Source organism: Lytechinus pictus, chromosome 16 (assembly GCF_037042905.1).
Source record: "Lytechinus pictus isolate F3 Inbred chromosome 16, Lp3.0, whole genome shotgun sequence".
Classification (NCBI taxonomy): domain Eukaryota; kingdom Metazoa; phylum Echinodermata; class Echinoidea; order Temnopleuroida; family Toxopneustidae; genus Lytechinus; species Lytechinus pictus.
The window spans coordinates 14,399,361-14,423,215 of record NC_087260.1 but is presented as its reverse complement, the minus strand read 5'-3'; the positions used below and the strand labels follow the sequence as shown (position 1 = coordinate 14,423,215).

At 36.8% G+C, this 23,855-nt stretch overlaps 1 protein-coding gene across 1 annotated transcript; it reads right to left on the bottom strand.

The window, feature by feature from the left end:
* Positions 1-390: 390 nt before the first annotated feature.
* On the bottom strand, positions 391-11,475 carry LOC129279345 (histamine H2 receptor-like). Its single transcript, XM_064110859.1, has one exon. It carries the CDS (start codon positions 10,468-10,470, stop codon positions 9,109-9,111), a length of 1,362 nt encoding a protein of 453 aa, XP_063966929.1. The 5' UTR covers positions 10,471-11,475; the 3' UTR covers positions 391-9,108.
* Positions 11,476-23,855: the final 12,380 nt, after the last annotated feature.

Below are 23,855 nucleotides of genomic sequence, written 5' to 3'. Positions count from 1 at the left end.
CTTTATTCTTATTTTCTTGGTCTTTTGCCCTGGTTATCGAGTTATATTCTCCTCAATCAAACCGTTTCTTCCACGAATTTTTTTTTCGAAAAAATACGTCTTCAATTTCCGTATTTTTAATTTCGAAAATTGTTGCACATTATGTACTTTTCTTCCAATTTGTTTCGACACTTTTCTCTATATTTCTTCCCCCTTCACATACCATGCATACGCACTTATGCACTTGAGTAATGTCAAATGTCAATCCCTGCCTCTCTCCCCCACATCAGAACATATGATCACACTCCCACTCTCACGCACAACTTACGCCCTTCCACCCACTCCCACATATTCCGAATATAATAATTGGTCAGGCATACATAAAATGAGAATATGACACATAAGATCTAATAATTTGTTCCTGGTTGTATACAACTTTAATAGAGTTTATTTATAAATTTTATTGTAAAGATATACAGACAAAATTATCTCCCTTTTATATATTTACACCAACATATAACATTTTATGCAGACAGTGACACGGAGCGAAAAAATACACACACAACATATTCCAGCTTTTCAATAACATCGTGTAGATACACAGTTTACATTCATATACCGTTAATCGTCGCCATCTTGGATTTCAAAATGGCGGATATTACAGAGCCTATTACATCTTAGAATTGACCTGGTACTGTAGGAATAGGGGGGGGGGCACAATTAAAGAAAACAGAAATTGGTTGGATGCAGCATAATGACTATAGGTTGAAATTTATAAACAGGTCCTATTAGAGACAAGGATATTTATCACAATAATTCGTATTCTACTTGCAAATATTCAGTATCTTAGTGATATTTACATTTATTTGTGGTTACATCAAAAACTTTTGGCATGCCAATTGAACAAGATCCAAAGGGCCTATATACCGACGTCAAACTCAATTATTTTTAACCTGGTAAATGAATATAACATATACAATAATTAAATTTATGTTGTAGCAAGCACAATTTAAATTAGTACATGTATGTATTATAGTGATTAACGGGGATGCGAAAATTCATGCCAATGGAATAATAAGAAATTACCAAACTTGGACATGGATTATGATAAAATTATATTCCATTTCACATTTTCACCCGATTGCTACACATTAATTACATATATCAACTGCATATGATTTTACACGATAAACGATCCCTCACATTTTATATAAACTGAAAACTGACAGAAATGATTACACATATTAAAGTGAATTTTGAGTTGCCACTTATCGAGTGCCAAGGCAAATCTATGGCGCTGTGTCTTATGGTACGCCATATGGGAGCCAAGCTAACTTCGTATTTCATATAATGATAATATAAAAAAATCAATATCTGTGGTTGAATATTATTCAAAATTCTCAATATTTATTCATTACTATAAAGAAGGACAAAATGTTAATGTGTTATTCCTATATATAATATTAGGATATGCAATAACGTTTCGGTTGGCATCAGAAATATGCATTTATTTAACACAATCCCAGCGAATAACGTTTGGAAGTTCTCCTTACATATCATTTGCGTCATATGAATACTGCAAGAGGGAGTGTGAGGGGGCAGGGAAGTGGGGTTTTACTTTTATAAAAAAATTACAAATATTTCAGTACTAGCCTTGTAACCTTAACCATGTACCATGCTAAAATATATCTTCCTGTTCTTGAAAGGAAACCCTAAATTGCTTAATATGTAGACAATATGGATGAAAAACGGTCTTGATCAAACTGATTATCCTCATCATGGAGTTTTCAACATACAACTTTACAAAGTACATTCGAACGTCACGACCATGTTTCCATGGAGAGAGAAGAAATGTGACAGTTTTAATGGCCACGGTTGGTTTACCATTCGTTTAAATGCACATTCATCGTACGATGCATTTACAAATTAAGAACACAACATTATTGGTAATCGAACATGATCCATTCCACCTATAAAGTGCACATGTCTGGTCTGAAATAATGTCGCTCAATTAAATCTTTGCCTACATTTCTCGCGCAAACCACTTTCCTCCTCGTGGAACATCTTCGATTATATCAAGAGTTAATTTGTTTCTTTTGTGTTTATGTGCCAGTGGGAGGGTTGTTACACTACAATGGTTCACTGTTCATACAAGTTCCGTCACAGGTAAAGACAAATTACTCTGTTTCCACCTTGTACGTGTACACATTCCTAGCAGGAAAGATATCAAGTACACAGCCTCTGACCTGTCTATTCGACATGTCTATTCTTGTTTGTATTATTCATCCATCAAAATTGGAAATTTTGACTCCGTGTTTCTCGGTCAATATGGCAGCGTAAAAAATCACAATGAACGATTAGCCTCTCACACACGCCAAAACACGCTTTACACAAAAGGTGTCTGTATATCACTCCTATAAACAATTCCATTCACTTGAAAGACCTGCATGTCTCACTTTACATTCACAATACTACTTATTCCCCTAATCAACATATCACATTTTTGACATTCACACCCCGATAACATAGCGACATTCGAAGTAGCATCACAACCGGCATCTATCTTGAAAAATAAATTATGGATTATGAAGCATGAACTTGATTAAGAGTCTTTTACCACGAAGTGGGGTCTAAGTTTGTTGCACTGGATTGGCTTATGATATTCTGTGGACTGTGATGTAAATCGCGTTGCACCACGACCAACACACCCTCGCACCCACACGAACACACATACAAAGTAATCGAGGACATTTTTTTTTTCAGTATAGTATTCTAATACATAATCAATGACTTGTGTCTGGTCAACGGATGATCATTATGAAATCGTTCTGTACAACCGATATCTCTTATCATTGCTAACCCAGAACTTTGTATCTGTAACATGTAAAGCAAATTGCAAAAGCATTATGATTTCGGACTACTTGCAATTTGCATGACCAACTTCGGATTTCAAAACTGTCCTCGGTTCCCTGTGTGTGTTTAGGTTTTGAACGTGAACGTCGGCGTGTGTAGGTCCTCGATTGCCAGCGGGGTAAGTGTGAACAAATACCCATGCACACCCACCCATATTCTCACTCACAACCACACATTCATCAATAATCAGAATAGTCTTACATACCTGGGCAGTACTGCACCCGGGGACTAGTTCACAAACAATGATATTGCAGTTCGTATATTTCGCGTGGCCTTACAAGCTGATGGGGCATGTTCTCAGGTGTTAATTAAGATTCCCAATTATTAAAGTTCTCATCAACGTTAGATTGTCATACGATCTTCGTAAAAAAGCATTTCGTTGTACAGTTGTTTTTAGACGATATTAATTAGGGTACTGGAAATTAAGACCAACGTTGAACATTCACCTGGGTCTCTCCCGACACATGTTATGGATAAAGTCATGCGTAACTCACGAACAGCTTAATGAAATCTATCCAGTGCACACTTCTTTCACAACATTTTCATGATTGTTTCAAGAGTTTGGGGTTTTGTTGGGGGTTTTCCGAGTCCAAAATCAAATGGGCCTATCGGTAAAATGATAAAAAAAACAGGCGTTACAAGTTGTTATCAGAACTGAATTTGGCGAATCACACTAATAAACCTCTTGACATCTCGCCATGTACCCTAAAGAGAATAGTTACAGAGACAATTACAAAAATTCCGATCTGACTTCTCTTGAAATGTTAGAGATTATTTTTTTAAACTATAGTTATTACGTAGCTGCATGCACGTTTTGTCATGTATCACATGATATTGTTTGGAAACATATTTTCGAAAAGGGTAGTAACCAAAGCAATCTCAGAGCAAATCATGCAATTCCGAGACATTGTCATCATGATAAAAAATAGAACAGACAATACCCCCAAGTTCAGACTACAAACCACCCGCCTCAAGCAGACACCAAAACCCACATCATAATATCACATCACCATTTATTCTGCTATTTTTATCGACTTATTGGTCATGGGTTTTACCAAGGAAAAAATATGCGGTTGATTATGTTCATTAACTTTCAATAATTTGAGGGTACCATTATAAAAAATAGCCAAGCGGGTGGCACGCACTGTCTCTAGGATTCTTCTTCACATTCAGCCTTTAGTCACAAAGTACAATAAACAGGCGATTAGTGGGGGGGGGGGGGGGGCTCACAGAAAGTGTTGCATAGTCTAGGGGAGAATTCATTTCATATTAAATCATTTTAAATGGGAAAGATGTGCTCTTAAATATGAAACGGTGGAAGTGGTCAAACGCTTCCCGGCCCTTTCTCACATTTTCTCAATTATCGCCATTTGTGTTTGAAGACTCTTTTCAGATAATTTACCCTTGGTAACCATGGAAATTTACCATTGTTTAGTAAATGGTCCCTTTTCCATGTCCCATCTCCCCTATTGTATTTGCCATCAATGCCACTTTTCAATTACCAGATAAACGTTGTTACAACGGAATTGCCTGGATTTTTCAACATTTCGACAATGTACTCAGAATTATTACATCCTTTCAAACCAAAAAACGACGGGATGTTTTTATCTCACTTTAACCCTTTGCGCGCTGATGTTGCGCATTCGAACAATTAAATTCAACAATCGTGATAATTTTCTCTCCTACCTTCAAATAAGGTGAGCAAAGGAAAGGCAACAGTTCTTGGATGACATCTATAGAATAATATTAAGTATCAATGGTGGAATATGGATATTTTGAATTAAAAAAACATAACGTGGAAACAATTATCATTATGATCCCCCAAAATTAAATCAGCGTGCAAAGAGTTAATCGACAGAGACGTTATATCAATATTTTAATTGGTTTAGACAGCAGCTACCGACATATGGTGAGGGAAATACAATCATATAATTTTTTCCATGCAAAACAAAGTTTCCCATTCTTGGCATTTTAGGAAGAGGGCATGTTTTTGGCCTTATCATATTCCCCCTTACCCCGTCACCTGCACATCATTCTGTCACGCTCTAAAGCCTCTTCAGATCATTAAATTTGTCCTTTATTGGCGAATCGATCCGTAACATTCGAAGGCATTCAACCGGCGAAAATGTGCCCGTTATTTTCGAGAGAAAGAGTTCCCCACATTCATTGCTTTTTCACCAGCGTCATGAACACTCGGGCATGCATGAAAACCAGATACGCCATGTCGAATGGAACAATATCGCAACATGAATATTGTGGAGGACACGATCATGAATTAAGGCTTAAGCCATAAAAGGGGACGCTCCAACATCAAAGGGGAATGTAAATGCAATAATAATTCGTAGAAACGGATTTTCATATCGATGCATAAATGATCATAATCCGCAATGATAATATATCCATCTCAAATCACAACTGGTTTATGAAGCAAGGGATGCATCAAAAAGGAATTATCACAGATAGAGCAATAGTGTTGAAGTCCTTTCACGAACCCTACACCGAAGGAAAGTGGGTGCATTGCAAAGTCTACCATTGTTGCTGTCTGTGAATCTGCACACAAAGATACGATTTTAAGTGTTTGTTGGAATTCTCTACTAATTATTCTCTCCATGCTATGGACTTGAATAAACCTTGGAAGGTTATAGCCAGTTTTGTACTAACATGCACTGCAGGTGTAAAAAGTCTTTCTTTCACACAGAACACGTTCGGAAGATCTCGGTCCCTTGGTAAATGCCACCCTAACATGGTTAACATGATCAACGTAATATCATTTACTTTTTTCCTTGATTGCCCTTTTCCCATTAATTTATCAACCTTTCCATCGGCAATAGGACCATGTCACACCAGGAAACGTCAAATTGAACTTCCACATTTTGTCTTGGTAATATTGATATCGGTAAGTTAATGCGACTTTTCGCCTTAGGATCGTGTAACTCACATCCTCTATCGTTAATATCGCCAAAGATATAGGTCTTCCTTTTCGTGACTGCGGGTAAAGCATGCATGCATAAATCCCGTATAATGGTTAATTACCATTAATTCTTTGTTCTTACGTTGTAGCTGTATCTTGCAGTTCAGGTGACATTTTTTCCTGTCCGCCCCTGTCCGCTTTCCTTTTCTCTCTTCTATCTTAAAATGCTTGGTGCCGCCACTTTTGACATCGGTACTCCCCATGTACAACTGAGTTGCAACATGGCCAGAGAAAAATCATTGAGTGCGTCGAACCCAACCTTTCCAACATTGATTATTCAGCAAAAATTAAATCACAAAGATGATCACTATGCAGACACATTTGGTTGACTTATATATATTACTGTTCCATTTAATGTGGCATGATGCATACAACCAGCGTACTCCCACTTCCCTGATATAACCAATCTGACAGATACATCAATATACAAAAACAAAATACCATTACCCAAATAGTATTGTGGAAAACAGAAGCTTAAACGGGAACGCCGTCCACCTAACGTGCCTAAAAAAAAAAACACACACACACGGGCGGGACGTCGAAAATGCCGTAGGTAAAATGTACTTTGTATTGATGTTGAATGAAAAAAAATTATGTCATATTTGATTCAAGACTTTCACACTAACATTATAGTGTCTAAAAATGACAATGGATTGTAGCAAACCACCCCAGATACACACACACACCCTCACAGTCGCCCACTCACTCACTCCAATCAAGCGCAGATACTCCCTTACTATACCTCAGCCATTTTAGCGAGAAACACGTTTTTTTTTTGTAGAACACAACTGTTGCTCTCTTTGAACTTGTCAGATAGAGAATCAATCACCGATAAATGTTGAAAACAGGGTTGACGGAAGTTACAAATGTCCTAACGATAAAAAAATCGACGTCTACCTTGACCTGTGCTACGTTAAATAGTAACTGATCGTCACAAACATGATTGGGACAAATATCTCCACTGTCTGAAAAATTTCCTTCTTGCTCTTAGAAGAAAGCATACGTGTAATTTTCTCCATTAAGTTTATGAAAACACTACTAGATAACTATGATAATGAGCAATTTGAAATAGAGGTAGAATTTTGAGTACAAGTTATCATTTTTTTTTAGAATGAAACTAAAAATGATTTGAACCTGGAGATGGCAAAGCAAAGAATATAACGAAAGCAAACGGATGGGCGACAATTGACCATGTTGACAGAGATAGTACCAAATTATAACCACAATATCAGTAAACATAAGATCTGAACTTGAGGGGCGGGGCAGTGTCAGTGAACTCTTCCTTAAAGGTCAAGTCCACCCTAGAAAATTGTTGATTTGAATCAATAGAGAAAAATCAAACAAGAATAACATTGAAAATCTCATCAAAATCGGATGTAAAATAAGAAAGTTATGACATTTTAAAGTTTAGCTTATTTTTCACAAAACAGTTAAATGCACAACTCGGCAACACATAAATGAGAGAGTCGGTGATGTCCTCCACTCACTATTTATTTTGTTTTTTATTGTTTGAATTATACAATATTTCAATTCTTACAAATTTCACAATAAGGACCAGTTTTACTGAACCATAAAGTGTTAGAACAATTGTAATTCCCCATGTTCATGGAGGAAGTAAACTTATTTCACCTTCCAATGAGGAGAAAATTAAGATATTTCATATTTCATATAATAGAATCTTCAGTGTTATTCTTGTTGGATCAACTTTTTGTTGGGGTGGACTTGTCCTTTAATCTTCACATATAACTTTCAAATGCGCATGCGTGTTGTACTTGACTGGACTCAAAATTTGTAGGGATAGGCAAGAAAAACCCGTTTTCTTTCTTTATTTCACCAGTCATGCCAGTAGTACAATGATTATTTTCCATGGATAGCAAATGAATAGGCCTACTATTAATAGGAGACACAGGGAATCGCATTATATAAACCATGTTAATCTTTCATCTTAAATAATAAAATAATTCATACATATTATTTGTTTCTCAAAGCAATGCATTTAAGTGAAAAGGACGAGAAGAAAAAAGCATCATAGTCAAACATGTCTAAATGATGTTTGCTATTTTGCTAGACCGAAAACGTAAGAATGAAATGAAATTTCATACATACCTTTTGTACAAGATCTTTTGTGCATATAACATGAATGCTTAGGTATTTATCTTTCAATGGAAGCTTAGTTAACACAATTTATGTGAAGCCGTATATACCATATCTAAATATTTGCCAACTTTTTTTACAATAATATCAAATATAATATTTTCTTATCTTTTCTTTTCTTAACGACACAAATATGTTTTGGAGCACAATCAGCACTTTGCGGTACAAAATTATCCAGTTACATTAGGAATACACTTCGCTCTGTAAGGATGGTAAGCATTTTCTAATACGATCTTACCGCAATGTCGCACATCAAAAAGGGAAGCTCGCGTTCGGTATTCGCAATGGGTGCCAATTTTTAGAAGAACCATGTTTTCAAATCATAGCATTTCGACTCAGATGCTACGAATTTCACATTAAGATACTTTTAGCAAAAATCAAATCAGATTCATTCAATTCTAAATCAATTGAAGAACAAAAAGGAGAAAAGCCAACTGGTTCCACTGATATCCTTTTGAGCTAATCACTTCATAGGCACACATGAGCTCTATAATATTACACAAGTAGTAAAACTGAATGTAAATGAATGATCTTCAATTCCGTTCAGGAAGTTTCCCGGTCATCTCACGCTTTCCCGCTCTAAATAATTGTGGCAGTAAAACTCCAGTTCGCTGTCTTGTTTCGCAAATTTAACACACATTCTATTTTAATTCTGCTGATATCAGGAATATTGCAAATTGTCATGGCAAATTTATCAAGGGCAATTCATGCCCCTAAACCCCAACGTGTAGGTGTTTCCTAATATACAGCAATGCTAACAATTAACAATAATCATATTATGAATATTTGCCTTTCCATTAACTTATAAAAATGTGCATACCTCCGATGACAGATTTGATCCCCTTATCGTACCAGGCCGGAAATTACATTGCATTACAACACATCAGCATCAAATAAAATACCATTGTTCGTCAGGGTTTACCCTTTTTAAATAATAGGACAAGCTGCTTCTGGTAAAACAACACCATATGATTGATTTCTACCATGCTTAATTCATAAGAATTACCAACTCTAGCAGCCATAATAATTGTAAGCGAGTTTATTGAAAAACTTAATAATTACCACCTAAACTACACACGTGTCTCCTTATGTCATGTGGGCTGGGGTCGTGTACCACTGTCCCGACTGGAAGACCTGAATAGCTTCATGTAAATCCCGTTCTTTTTAATGGGCAGCTGAAGTGTGTAGTTATTAGAACCATTCCCTGTCGTCTGGTGATTCGAGGCACTATATCGGACAACTCCATTTTTGGAGCCCGATCCCACGCTTCTGCGATCACTACGACTTGAGTACTGCGTGGTGTAGTATCGCGAGTCAATGGTATCGTCGGGTGGGTTCCAGCGCATGCATGACAGGAGGCGCTTGAAAGCGCGTCGGAATTCCCGATTCATGCAGGCGTAGACCACAGGGTTTATGAGACTATTAAGGTAGCCCAACCAGAGAAGCACTTCAAATAGCACTGGATCAATATTCCACTGTCCCACGTCTCTGAACGTAAACTGTGTAAAGTACGGTACCCAGCAGACGACAAACGCCCCCATCACTATCGCGATAATTTTGAGCGCGCGGTGTTCATCGACCGATCGTCTGCGGTTGGCGCGCTCCTCGCTCGTCTCGTTTTTGCTGCTGATCATGAGTTTTTGGATTGCACGTGCCTGTCTATTGGCGATGAAGACCAAGCGAACATATACCAGGGACATCACAATGAGTGGAATAAAAAATAAGACGATGCCATCAAATAAGGCGTAGTATCTGTTGCTGTCTAGTCCACATATTCTGGGGTTCTCATAATTTTGGACCTTACCGTCTTCAGTGTTCCATCCCAGATGTAATGGCAGAAAGGAAATTAGTAATGAGATGGTCCACACAACAGCCAACGCTGCATATGCTTTCTTTCTGTTCATATTGCGTTGATAGGCATAAGGGCGCGTGATGGCTACGTAACGGTCTAAACTTATTACAAGCAAATGGAGTATGGAAGACGTACAGAACATAACATCGCAGGACACATAAATGTTACAGTAGATGGGCGTAAAGATCCATTGCATGGGTTTCAAAGTATTATAAGCACTAAAGGGTAGTACGGTTATTCCAAGCAATAAATCCGCTATGGCGAGAGAAACGAGAAAAGTATAGGTCGCTGTACGTAGTCTGTGACACACAAGGGGTGATAAACACACTAAAATGTTTCCAATAAGAGTGGTGAGAATTATGATTCCAAAGACGATCCCAAGTCCGATGGTAGCGCCGAGACTGAGGGTATATGGGGGTTCGAGTGGCGCTGGTACTGTGGAGTTCAGATCGAATCCGTTGAGATTAGTGTACCCAGTCGTGCTGCCGTTCCCCGCCTCGCCCACGGCGGCATAAGTCAGGCTAACACTCGAGGCTACAGTTCCCGCCGCTGTGTCCCCCATTCTGACTATCACAGGCTGCCTCCCGTCCTCACTGTTCATATAGGATACGGTCTAGCTGGAAATGGGAGAAACAAAATACAAAACATCGAGTCAGTTCACATTTCAAGCCATTATGGTGCAAGAACATGAAGTGCAGCGTGAAGATGACAAGTTGTACAAAAGTCTGAGAGAAAACGAGCACAGCATGACTTCACTGTGTGAGAACAAAAGTTGATTTGACACAATGCGGATTGAGGAACTTCGCTCTGAGGCGCCCTTGAAAACACACTCCCTCAAAAACGCACACGCACACGACTGACAAATTGTCCATGTGCTGCACGCACACGCAAATGATGCATGTACTGTATGCAGTTCTGCATGTATGCTTTCTGAATTGCTGTTAATCCGCTCCAACCTTCTTTCTCTCATTTCTCTCTCCCTTAACCCTTTCCAGTTCTATCTATGCTATTCCTATTCTTCATCTTGTGCCCGCCTCTCAATTTCCCTCAGTATCTCTTATACCCCCCTCCCCCTCTTTGTCATGGTTGTGTCCTTTACTCTACTGTACCTAATTTTACTCCAACTCAACCCCTGTATACACTTGTGGTCCCCCCTTTCCCAACCGGAATTCATAATTACAGTGTGTCTCTTCAGAACTTTGAACTCTGCCACCTTGTTAGCTGGCGATTTCGCTGGATTTACGTTATGAAGCGAATGGGACATTTGTTGGCAGGTTGACCTGCTTTCGGTTTGGGTCAGACACTCACACAACAAAGGCCTCCAGGGGAAGGGGTATAAAATAAAATAAAAGATTTATGAATAGAAGAATACTGATATTAATTCTACATGCGGTCACTTGGTCGCCGAAAAAAAAAAAGTGATGGTAGGCGGTGGAATATGAAGAAAGGGTAATCACAAACTTATCTTAGCAGTTTATTCTGGCTACGTGCTACCGCCATATTTCAATGTTAATGGAAATTTTTTTACATAATATTAAGGCCTACAAAGCTCATTCTATGAATATACATACTCTATATTCTTCTATAAAAAAAATCATGTGTTTCCTGAATGGAGGTGAGTTCCAGAACAGTCTGTAGCTCGAAACAAAATTAGACTTTCTTTCCCCATGTTTCTCTCTTTCCGGTTCCCTGAACTCCTGAACAAAACTGTGAACAAACATAAAGAAATATGCAACTTGGCAGTATTTTGTGTGAGTGTTCACAACAAAAAGACAGGAATTTGGTTCTGTTTTGATATTTGAACTGGCTCAATAACAATCAAAACATGATCTCTATACTGCAGGAATCAAAGAGGGAAATAACGTTGTATCTGTATCAATATGGCTTATATAATTCCTGTTGATAAGAGAAAATGCCTTTTATGACACTATAATATAGTGTATCAAACTATCAGTGAAAAGTAGTTACTTAGAGCAGCAACTAAGATTTGACTGTTTGATTTTTTATATATTGCTGATTCAATTTTTTACAATCTATTCCCATGTACAGAAATTGTTTTCTGTCTTATGTGTACAAGCCTGTATTTCCGTTTTCAAGCTGCTTTATGACGTTTGACGTATTCAGATCTGGAATTTCACTATGAATCATTAAATTTGTTATTATACAACAATAACAAACAGGGCACCAATCCGGTCAATGTGACTCTTATTTGTAGATTCTGGTTTGAACTTCCTATTCTTTCTCATCTCACGAATTCCCAATTTGATTTATAACCACCAATACTTTATTTTAGCTGAGAAAGTGTCAAAAGAGTTTTGGTCACAGTATAGCTCCTTGAGGGACTCCACAGATGAAATTAGTTTGAGTTGAGAGATAAAACGCAAACTATTCAACTTGTAACAAAATTATCAAAATTATATTGACTGTGTGAAATAAATGCAATTTTTATTGCTATTTTCTTTGAATCTCAAATTATGTAAACTTAGTTAATATGGGACTGTAGATGATAAATCAATACATCGTCTATCAATTTGACAATATGTTTTGGGTTGCATTAAATGGCACTTGGTTCTCCTAACCTTTAAAACAAACCTGGATGAGACTTTATTAACACAAAAGAAAGTCAGGATCGTGAGTAATCCCTTAACATTTGACATCGACTAAAAATGGAACAAAACAAATCATTATTTTATGTTTTCATAAAAATCTGGCTCTAAACCGTGTCAAAATTTAGCGACTGACCTAGACTGTCGTGAATTCCTAGACAATACCACAGCTTTATATATGTATAAAAAAACAATACATTTCACATCGACGGGCTGAAGTACAAAGTCGAATGGGTATTTTTCTTATTCGAAGATAAGCAACGACCTCCAACAAAAATGTCCCGATAAATAGAAGACAAACAATCTTGTCCTAAGTACAGAAAAGGTGTGCATTATGTTTTCTAAACAATATTATTATTGCTTAAATTTGAGACCGCGTCTGTACACCTGTACTTGATTCCCCGAAGATTTAATACACAGTCATGACCATGATGACTGGTGCAAAGGTGCAGAAAAGGTTCAAGATTAAAATATAAAAAAAAGTTAGCAACGAAGGTCATCTGTTGCATTTTATTTCATTTATTTCTCGTCTTATAAACACAGTATCTTGAATTTAAAACCCTTCGTCTGAAGATAACCTTTCTTGTATTATGAGAATAAGAGATGAAACTGGATTGGTTAAAGTAATAACCGTCAAAACTGTCAATAAAAAATATTGATTTGTTTAAAAAAAAAGTAGTTTTAGTTCGTATGAAGAAAGTGAAAACTTAAAAATCATTGCATCGAAAGAAATAAAGAGTGTGTGGATGGGTGCGTGTGTGTGGGCGGGGTGCGTGTGTAATTGTGCTTCTTCAGACATCTGTCATTGATTATTTCGGTCTGGGACAGACCTTTAACATCGGAAAGATGTGACCATACAGGGCTCGAATCTCTGCATCACTAGCAATGTCCCCCACCTGGCTTAGATCAGGTGCACCACAGAGGGAAAGCTAGGCACCTTCAAGAAGTGTGCATTATTATATATTTTTTAAGGTTAATATTTTTTTTAAACAAGTGCATTTCCATTTATTTGAAAGCAGGATAAAAGAGCATTGCAGATTAAATGCCTTGCTCACGGCATAGGTGGTGCGACCGGGGATTGAACCCCGGGCTTTCTATGTATAGCCAGGCGCCTTAGACCACTCGACCACGGCACCTCCAAAATCTGAATGACGATCGATCTACTTCGTCACAAGGCTAAATGCGTATAGCTAGGGGAATAATCATCCCAGTTTAATAACCTTATTTCTTTTTCAACTCCACCATTCATATCATGAACCCCCATTGAATACCAACAAGACCCTGTGCTTACACGTTTTGTTAGCTAGACAAATCAATCGTTTGTTACTCTCTACAATACCCCACGTGAGGGAATTTAGAAAATTTTCTTTTCCCCCTCAGGCGGTTGGTTTACAAAATGATATCTCTATGAACCCAAGCGGATCATATATATTGCCTGAAAAAATACAGTATCATCATTTTTCTTTGTCCTTCTTACAAATGAATTATTATTGATCGAATTGTGAAATCCCAGAGAGTAATTATTAGTCCTAGTCCATCGATGAAATATGATCGTCTACTAGGGGTTTCTACAGGTGCCTTTTCAAGTAAAATCGATTTTTGACAATTGCTGCCCATGAACAGTAAACAAATATGAACCTGGTTTTCTGTCTGTCTATTTTAGATAATTATACACTTTTCAAACTCATATAGACTCTATTGAATACTGCTATGGTGTTTCTTTAAAAACATATTGTTGTAATTAAAATCATTGTTGCTATAGGATAAGCATCATGATTATATTTTTTAAATAGTGCGGAAAAATACAGTAAAGCAATAGTATTTGAATGGAAGATCATATCAGGTTTTCACGCAGGTCTGGGTGAGTTTGCTATAAATACATATACATAAAATATATCAAAAGGTTTAAATATATTATTGAACATGAAGTATTAGAGTCCTCATTCGTGATGCATGGGTATTGGCTTAAAAAATAAGCCAACCAACTTTGGTTTACAATATTAACATACAGGAAAATTGTAATAATGTTATTTTGAATAATATGAAAGGGTGAACGTCCACGAAGGCGTGATTCTTATCCCTCGTCACCGTAGATTTTTATTCTTAAAAACAGCTGAAGTTGCAACAGCATTTATAAATAATTAATCAATTATAGATAATTCCTTGTCATTCAATGTCCATACTTCGATGTAACTTACCATGCTTACGGCCCATGCATGCACGTACTACTTGGAATCATACTTTGCAATAAAGTCAACACATGATAACCTTTTTTTTTTACATAATTTATGAAACGAAGGGGGGGGGTGGACGAGATGGACAAAAGACAATCACACAAGCAAAAATGATAACGCGATAGTGGTGTGAAGTATAAAAAAAAAGAATGAAAGACCATCCGTCATCTTAATGAAAAACTCTGAATTTCAACAATACATTCATCATTGCTCAATGTCATTTTCTTTTTTTCTTTCAAAGAGTGCATGACCAAAGTCACGAGACATTTGGTAAAACGATAAGCAGCGGACCCATGTGAAAGATAAAAATAGATTAAAAGCCTAAAAAGCGATAGTCAAAGCTATAAAAGGGTGAAGGTAACAATTTGTTTACTTCGAAAAGACAAAAGTTTCTGGTATCATCGTTGCCATTTTAATAAATCAACATGACAAGATAAATGTAAAACTGAGGCCTCACTCACTCACTTACTCTGTTTCCCAACATCAGTCATATTTTCTCTAGTAGTGAGGAAATGTTGGCATATTTCTATAATTACTTGGGTTATTAGAGAAAAATGATGACATTTTCCGATATAAACGCCTTCTTCAGTTATTCTTTAAAATTTGTTCAAATTCATTTCATTCATATATCATCATTACGATTAGTATTACTATTATTACTACCTTATTTTATTTGGTTTATTCACTTTTATATTTTCACCATTTCATTAAATTATACAATTATTTAATTTCATTTATATTTGTCACGTTATTATCTATTCAATAATGTTAGGGTATATGTATATGTATGTATGTACGTATGGATGAATGGATTGATTGATTCATCTATTCATTCATTTATTTATCTATTTGGGGGATTTTTTAAACACCTTTTCACGTATAATACGTTGGCATTATGCGTTCGGGCATGTTATTGGCTATTTTTAGTGCACTTTTCAAATGCTTTTGTGAAAACGGAGATTGAGTACTTCCGGACGACCTAGCAATGGTGAATTTAGATAAGGGAATATAAAAAAACACATCGGTATCAGCATGGATTGAGAGGCAAACTGCCAATTATTATATTGCCAACTCGTCCACTCATCACATAGTTTACTTTCATTTAGTCTAATGCCATTCCGTCGGCCGTCCATCAACATTTCGTCTAATAACCATTTGGTCCAATAACCATTTAGTCCAATAATGACTTCGTCCAATCACCAGTTCGCCTATGACCATTTCGTCATATAATCAGTTGGTCTAATACCCATTTTCTTTTCATTCATTTTACCCAATTAACACCAAGTCCAATTGGACCAAATGGTGGACTAAATGGCTATTGGACCAACTGTTTGTTAGACGAAATGATGAGTGGACGAAATGGCAATTAGACCATGTGTATAGTGGACGAACTAATGGTAGACCAAATGATAGTAGACGAGTTGGTAATTGGACGAACTGGCATTAGACCAATTGGAAATAAACCGATTGAGACTGTATGAAAATACAATGCGACCGTGTTGAGGACACGTGTAAATGAAGCCGAATTAATCAGAAAATTCCGAAGAAGAAATATACTCTTCAGTCTTCACCATACAAGTATATCTGACATTGCACATGGAATCATATACATCAGATTATTTTCGTTATAGGGGTATATATAGGGTTCGGTCAGCTTAGGAAATACATGTATAATAAGGGCAGTTGTGACGATGATGATGGTGGTGGGTCGTGGTGATGGTGATGATGATGAGGATGATGGTGGTGATGATCCTGATGATGACGATGACGACGATGAGGATGATGAGGATAATGATGAGGATGATGATGAGGATGAGGATGATGACGACGATGATGATGTTGATGGTGATGATAACGACGATGATGATGATGATGATGCTGATGATGATGGTGATGATGATGGTGATGGTGATGATGATGATGATTATGATGACAATTAAGACAGTATTGTGGTGTTGGTTTGGCGCTTCAGTCGTGGGTGCAAAGGTGATGAAACTGATTATTACGATAGAGTCTAATCGTGGTGATTAATGATGCAATTTCTGAAAGGAGCGATTAATGCATGGCATTATTATACGACTTTTAACCCACGATATCCTTTTCCTCTACATCATTCCATGTATGCATTGCCTCTCTGGAAAGTGATGTCACTGAGGAAAATATAAAAGACCTCAACTTATTAAGTGTAGACATCATCGTACGTGACATGAGGCCATTTCTGCCATGGCAAAGTGACACATCTTCCAAGGCAGTATAGCGGCCAGTCGGTATAAACCATGATAACTTTTCTCTATCGAGATCGTTAATGAGGGGATCATACTGACCCTCGTTCTTCAGGTTATTGGGGGGCTTCTTCGTTTTAGGGCGGCCTCCGGAAAATATATACAGAAAATATCAGAGGTCATGACTGTGGGGCGAGAAATCAACTAAAATCGAAACTGTTGTCGGAAGGAATCAATACATATACCCCTTATCAAGGCTATACTTCATTAATGATTTTCAGAATGTTTCATGACGTATTTCGCTGTATCGGGAAGGTGGGTGGATAGTGTGAAGGAAACCCAATGACAGAAATACGTATTGGCCAATGTTAGAGGGTGACCTCTATCATAATTATCTTCATTTTACAAATAGAAGGAAAATATTTGTTTTTCATACGGTAACTCTGGTATTCCGGTAATGAACTTAAAGCTTGAAATAGCCTTATGTAGATTAGATTCCAGATATAGCAGTTACTGTATTGGTTACAACAAAATCATTGATCCGATATAGGCTATGCATGTATTTATTAAATAGTGGTCATGAAAAGCGATCCATAGTTTTCTTTTAAGCGTGTTAAAAATAGTTAATAATCCAATTATCTCAAGAAATACCACAGGTAAATAGTTTCATGTTTCAGCATCGTTCACTAGAACACACGCTGAGATGCATAAACAAAGGAAAAAGGACGATAATATGCATGAAAACGAAAAGCTAGTGATATCATACATGCACTTCCTCGATATTAGAAAATAAAGGAGGACTCTATGAGAGATGTTTGTTTTCCCAATTTCCATCCAGTTATTTTAAACAATAAAGAAAAAAGAAAGAATTTCAACAAGGTAAACATTATCAATAGAAACAAAGATGTCTGATAAACAAAAATAATGGAATCTATGATAAAACATGTCCTGACGAGGAAACCCTTTATCTCAAAACTTGAAAGCAAAAGTAATTGTTGCATGTTGATAGGCATTCCATTGACCTTAAAGAAATTCGATTCTAAAAAGAAAACTAAGAAACAAATTTTTTTTATTGAAATCATTCGATCGACAGCTTACTCCTCCAAACATTTTTTTTTTGTTCACAAACGATGGGTAGTTAAGTGATCGTTAGAATAAAATATACCAAAACATTCCTCATAAAATGAATCGACTTTGTGCATTGACGCTATAGCGCCACCATCTTAGAGGCTGGTTAAGATATTGCCTTGCAAGCGTTGGTGATCTACAGCTGGTGCATCTCTGACAACTCCGTGTACGCGTATTCGTATATCCTCTGAGGGAGGGCGCTATGAGATCATAACGTCACGGGCATAAAACACTTCAGATCACGCGCTACCATCCATCCCCCGAACAGTAGAATTATCCGTTTGATAGAAGCAAAATCATAGCATTTTGTTATTCCTTTTCATACCAAGTGAATGCTCGTAGATGGAGTTATTAGTCCGTTTTATTAGTTATTAGTCATGGACGTCCTTATGCCTTGAAACTTGGTGTGCCCATGGACCTTCTAATAGGTCCATGGGTTGCCGAACTATAGTATCTTTACACTGAACTTGAAACTAGGGCCCAGGCCGCGTACTATCAACATTACTTTTCAGATCCGGTCATATCAGGGAGTTCTCCCCCGAGGCCGGGCCCCGACCCGTTAATCGACGTCATAAATAGAAATAAATTCATTTAAAATCAATGATGACTTTGGATATGAATTGGGACTAAAACCAATTGGGCCTTTCGGTGTTTTATGGGGACTTTTTCACTATTGAGGCAGCCAAGTTCAGAGAATTCCGGGTTGTAGACCCCCCTGCCGAGAAAAAAAAAACACTGAAAACATCATATTCTCTTGAGATGAAGAATGATTAATCAAATTTCATTTCTATTAAATGTAATGAGCCTATGGAGAAATAATAAGTAGCGTGTTGTCTAAATAGATGAATAGCGGTCATTGGTATCTTTCGGGCGAAAATCAGTGAACTAAGGCCGAGCAACGACCAACACGATGATGGCTACACCAAACAAAGACTGTCAACTCACTGCTGATATCAAGTTTAAACCCACAGATAAGAAACAAAAAATGTATTTTTATTGGTACTGTACATGCCGTCTCGATTATATAATCGTTTTCAAATTTGATTCATTTTCCCCGTCAGCTGATGACCACCCATGAAAGTCTTGGTTTTTTTTTTTTCAATTAATGATGGCAACTTGAACCGATTATTATTGAATTTTTGAGGTAATACAGCAATATTTGTGATGATGAACAACATCATTCATACTGCGCCATACTTCTGTTCAAAAACATTCATAGGCGCAGGCTCATCAAATTAAGCTAATTACTACACATCTGCTGAAATAAGTGAGTTTTGAGAGGCGATTTGAAGAGTTAAATGTTGTCAATTTCACGGAGTGAACAAGGGAGGGAGTTTCAGAGGCGTATAGTAATATATGTGATAAAATTTACATACATTTCTTGTTCCTAGGTCAAGGGGAAAAGGGGAAAAATAACATCATTCCGTATAAGTATCGTGTGTTGCATAATTACAATGTCATTATCTAAATGCATTTTATAGAATTGGAATGGGTTTTTTTTTTTTTTTTTTGGGGGGGTCTTAAAATTTACATTCGTATCTGTCAACCTTTGTCACAATTTAGTTCAGTCTCCACAATCATCCCTTGGCAGGATCCAATACTCGAACGAGAATGGCCAAACTCTATTTTATAAGATGAATCTGGGTATGTCACGCATTATTTCCGGTTCGCAATGTCCCCTGGGAAATCATCTGGTCTGGCGGTTATAAGGTTGTCCCGAGAATCAGAATTAATTAGATTTCGCTGTCACATTGTTGAACCAAACTTTCATTTAATACCTTGCCAGAAAATGAAATTCGAATGTGCTCTCTTAAAGGGAAAGATCACCAATGCGAGAAGTAGTTTGTTGTAAAAAATACAATGAAAAATAAAAAAATACATAATTGTGAAGGTTTTGAGGAAAATCCGATACATATTTAGAAAGTTATTAAATCAAAATGTGAAGTTTTTTTTATTTGTGACGTCATGTTCGATCACCTACCCCATGAATGCATTAATTTCAATGTTTTAATGGTTTGTGATTACTACAAATTTTCATCTTTCAAAAGCGGGCGGGAAATAATTTGTCTGTTGAAGGTTCAATATCCCTAAGTTTCATTTTTTTTTGGGGGGGGGGGTAGAAAACGACGTTTCATTGACCATTTTAACTCACGATACATGGAAATATGCTCGCATGCGACGTCACAAATAAGAAAAAAAAATATTTTAACTTTTGAAAAATCTGTGAAGGATTTTCTCAAACTTTCACCCATAGTTCTTATTTTTCTTCTGCTATTTTTACAATGAACTTTCCCTTTAACCCAGATAATATTGGAATAGTGGATGTTACCATGGACCTATTACGAATAGGTCCATGATGTTACAAACATCGTGGCATCTTGTTATGATTGAACACCAGATCATTATGGTCTAATCACAGGCTTTCGTTAACAATACTTTAACTGGCAATCAAATGAACTCATTTCACTTGCTGAAGCACCTACGATGAACAAAGTCTCAATGGATCCTTGAAAACATTTTATCAAAGCCGTGAATAATGCACTGGGGATTTCAAACAAATCAATAACGAATTGAGTTTCGATCAATTTAAGCTAACGTTTCCCATGAGTGAGCGAAGCGACCTTCCCGTTAATCCGACTGGTTATTCCATCGGTAAACACCGTCATTACAGTCCTGTTGCAAGGTGAAGAGATAACAAAACGGGATTATATTCCTTATAAGACAGGATAGACTAAGAAAGGAACGGAGATATCTCAAACCAGGCAAGATTAATAATGACATTATTAATTAGTACATTATAAAATATCGGAAATAATTGGTTGCCTTTCTCTTCTACACCCAAGCCCATAAAAGCAGACATCTATTTTATTCATTGCTCGTATTTTAAGAATCACCTTAATATTTCTTTTATTCAAATTTATCCAAACATTTCACAATCAAATATACAAAACTATCTCGTTTAACGTGTTCTTATGCAAAATGTTAATTACAAATTCACTCGACAATTAAAGCGCATAAATACAAATTATCCTGTTTATGAATTTCAGGGTGAGGATGAGGTTTGAATCGTTTTAATCATGTTCCGTATCATCTCATTCTTTTGGTAATAATAAAAAAAAAACCAAATAATTATATCGTATTGCATCGGATTGGAAAGGTGTGAACGCGTAAAAAAACCACAAAGACGGGATGAGGCCAGACATGTAATGAGATAAGATTATACAGGTAGCAATCACGACAATGGGATGATTTTTATTCTGAGCTCTTGCGAATGATTACTATCGTTACAATGGAGCAGTGAATGCTCTAGAGTAGTGCGTAACCTCACGACCATCTAGGGATTCATCTTGTTCGAATTTAAAGGTCGAGTCCACCCAAGAAAAAATGTTGATATGAATAAAAAGAGAAAAATCAAACTAGCATAACGCTGAAAATGTCATCAAAATCTGATGTAAAATAAAAAAATTATGACATTTTAAATTACCGCTTATTTATCACAAAATATATAGTTACATGCACAACTCAGTGATATGCAAATCACTTTTTCGTTTGTTCCATATTGATGATGACGTTTACTGTTGATCCCGACGTGATAATCATATATATGTATCTTTGGTACACGTCTGTAAAAAAAAAAAAAAAAAAAAAAAAAAAACCTACCACACCACCACCCCCCACATCCACACACATTTTCAAATGTCTTATTTTAGTATTTTAGTACTAGGATCACTAACGTACCTACGGGGGGGGGGGCAGAGGGGGCAGTCTGCCCCCCCTGACGAGCCACAACCCATGGAAAGGACGTATCCCTGCCCCCCGGACGAGCTTGAAAGACCTTTTTTGCCCCCCCCCCCCCTGACGAGCTTGAAGACCTTTAATGCCCCCCTGACGAGCTTGAAGCTCGTGATTGAAGACCTTTTTTTTTTTTTTTTGCTTGTCAAATTTTTGGCGGATGGTTTTGCCCCCCCCCCTGTGGAAAATCCTAGGTACGCCACTGACTAGAATGATTTAAATGCAAGCCTTTTGACATTTCAAAAGTAAATCTTAAGGATTCAAATCAAATCCAGAATTCGATTGGTCCCTAACCACAACCGATCTTGATTAATACTAAATCCACGCCAATTAGAGGGGAAATTACCAAATGATTAAGGAATTTGGAATGCCAATTATTCCTTTTTAAACCATGCTTGCATGCAATTCAAGGGTATTATTTTGACCACGTATAATTATATTTATGAATGGATTGATGCTTCTTTCTGGAATCCGTTTATTGTTCAAATTGAGAAGCCATAATTTACATGCACATGATAAAAAAGGCCGTTTAAAAACAAGGTTTAATATATGAAGGTCCAATGTTTCAGAAGCCATGTCTGTTTGCGTCCAAGAATACTGCCATTCATCAAGGGGTAAACAAAGTTGACGTGACGTAAAATGGAACAAATATTCCTGAATTAACATTGAAGGGAAGCCTTAAATCACAAATATACAAGTGGATCAATTCATTTAAGGTTTTAGGAAAGCGATTATCTTTGCAAATGAGAGAAAAGATTACCTTTGCAAATGAGAGAAAAGTGTAAAGAAAAAAGTGACGACCTCATCACAAACATTAATTCCTAAAGGGATAGTCTATATCCTCACGGTTCAATATTTAATTGCGGAATATTTCGCTGAACAATGCTGATGGCATTGTGTTTGTCCTTTCTGATGTCACAATAAAGTCAGTTCTGCCCTGTAAATTGGTTTTATCTGTCACTGGGGACTTCATGAAACATTCACATAACCATGGTAAACTTAACCCATTCCCCCCATTCCCTACTAGAACTGGATGGTCCCGATATGCAAAAGCCTATATGAATGACAGAATTCAGCATTCAATGACTTAAGCAGTAGATTCTTAACATGAACGATACCAATATGAAGTCCAGTCATCCAGACATGTTTGAGCTGACACGATGATCTTATCTGGAGGACTTTGGTCATAATTGGACTATAGGATGTCTGTCATGGGATCACATGTTATTCCCTAATGTTGTCTCATATTGATGTTCGTTATTAACGAACCATATTGGTTGCGTGATAATTGCTGTCCATGTCAAGACAAAATCTGTCAATGGCGTTTGCAAGAAACATGAACTCGGGCGATATAAATTCTCGAAAATATTTTTTGTTGTAAAATCGGCAAGGTCTGTCACAATAAGGTAGATGGAACAGGCTTTTTAAATGATTTTGGATATACATGTACCAAAGTCCATTTCATGCAGAATATAATCCTTTGCATATGTCACGTTTTTTCTCATCAGTGATCCTTTAAACGCTATAGACTCGTGGCTATACCTTTGCTCAGAGCCATTCTTATCACAAAGAACAAATCAAACAAAGTTTTGAATACATCCAGACGAATTGGTCAATTTACCTTTTTCACCCAGGTCATACGCAACAACAGAGAAACCTTCTCAAATTCTTGTTAATATTTGTTCGGCCTTTAGGCTGATAACTACCCGTCACTAGACATTTAATCAGATTTTCTTTTATTTTTGTTAGTTTCCCTCAATAAAATGATTTCAAAGAAGAATGCATTCACAGAATGATTGTGAATAATCACGTTTTGTTAGGGATCAGTAATAGAAGCATCGTCTGAGCTTGTGCCTCATTAAAAGGATGTACGTTTTATAGTAATTTTGATAATCATATTTCAAAAATATATGTAAATTGGCGTTTTTATAACGAAATATGAATATTGAAATTGAATACCTCTCTTAACATGCTTAACGGGTGAATGCAAAAGCTCGCTATGCT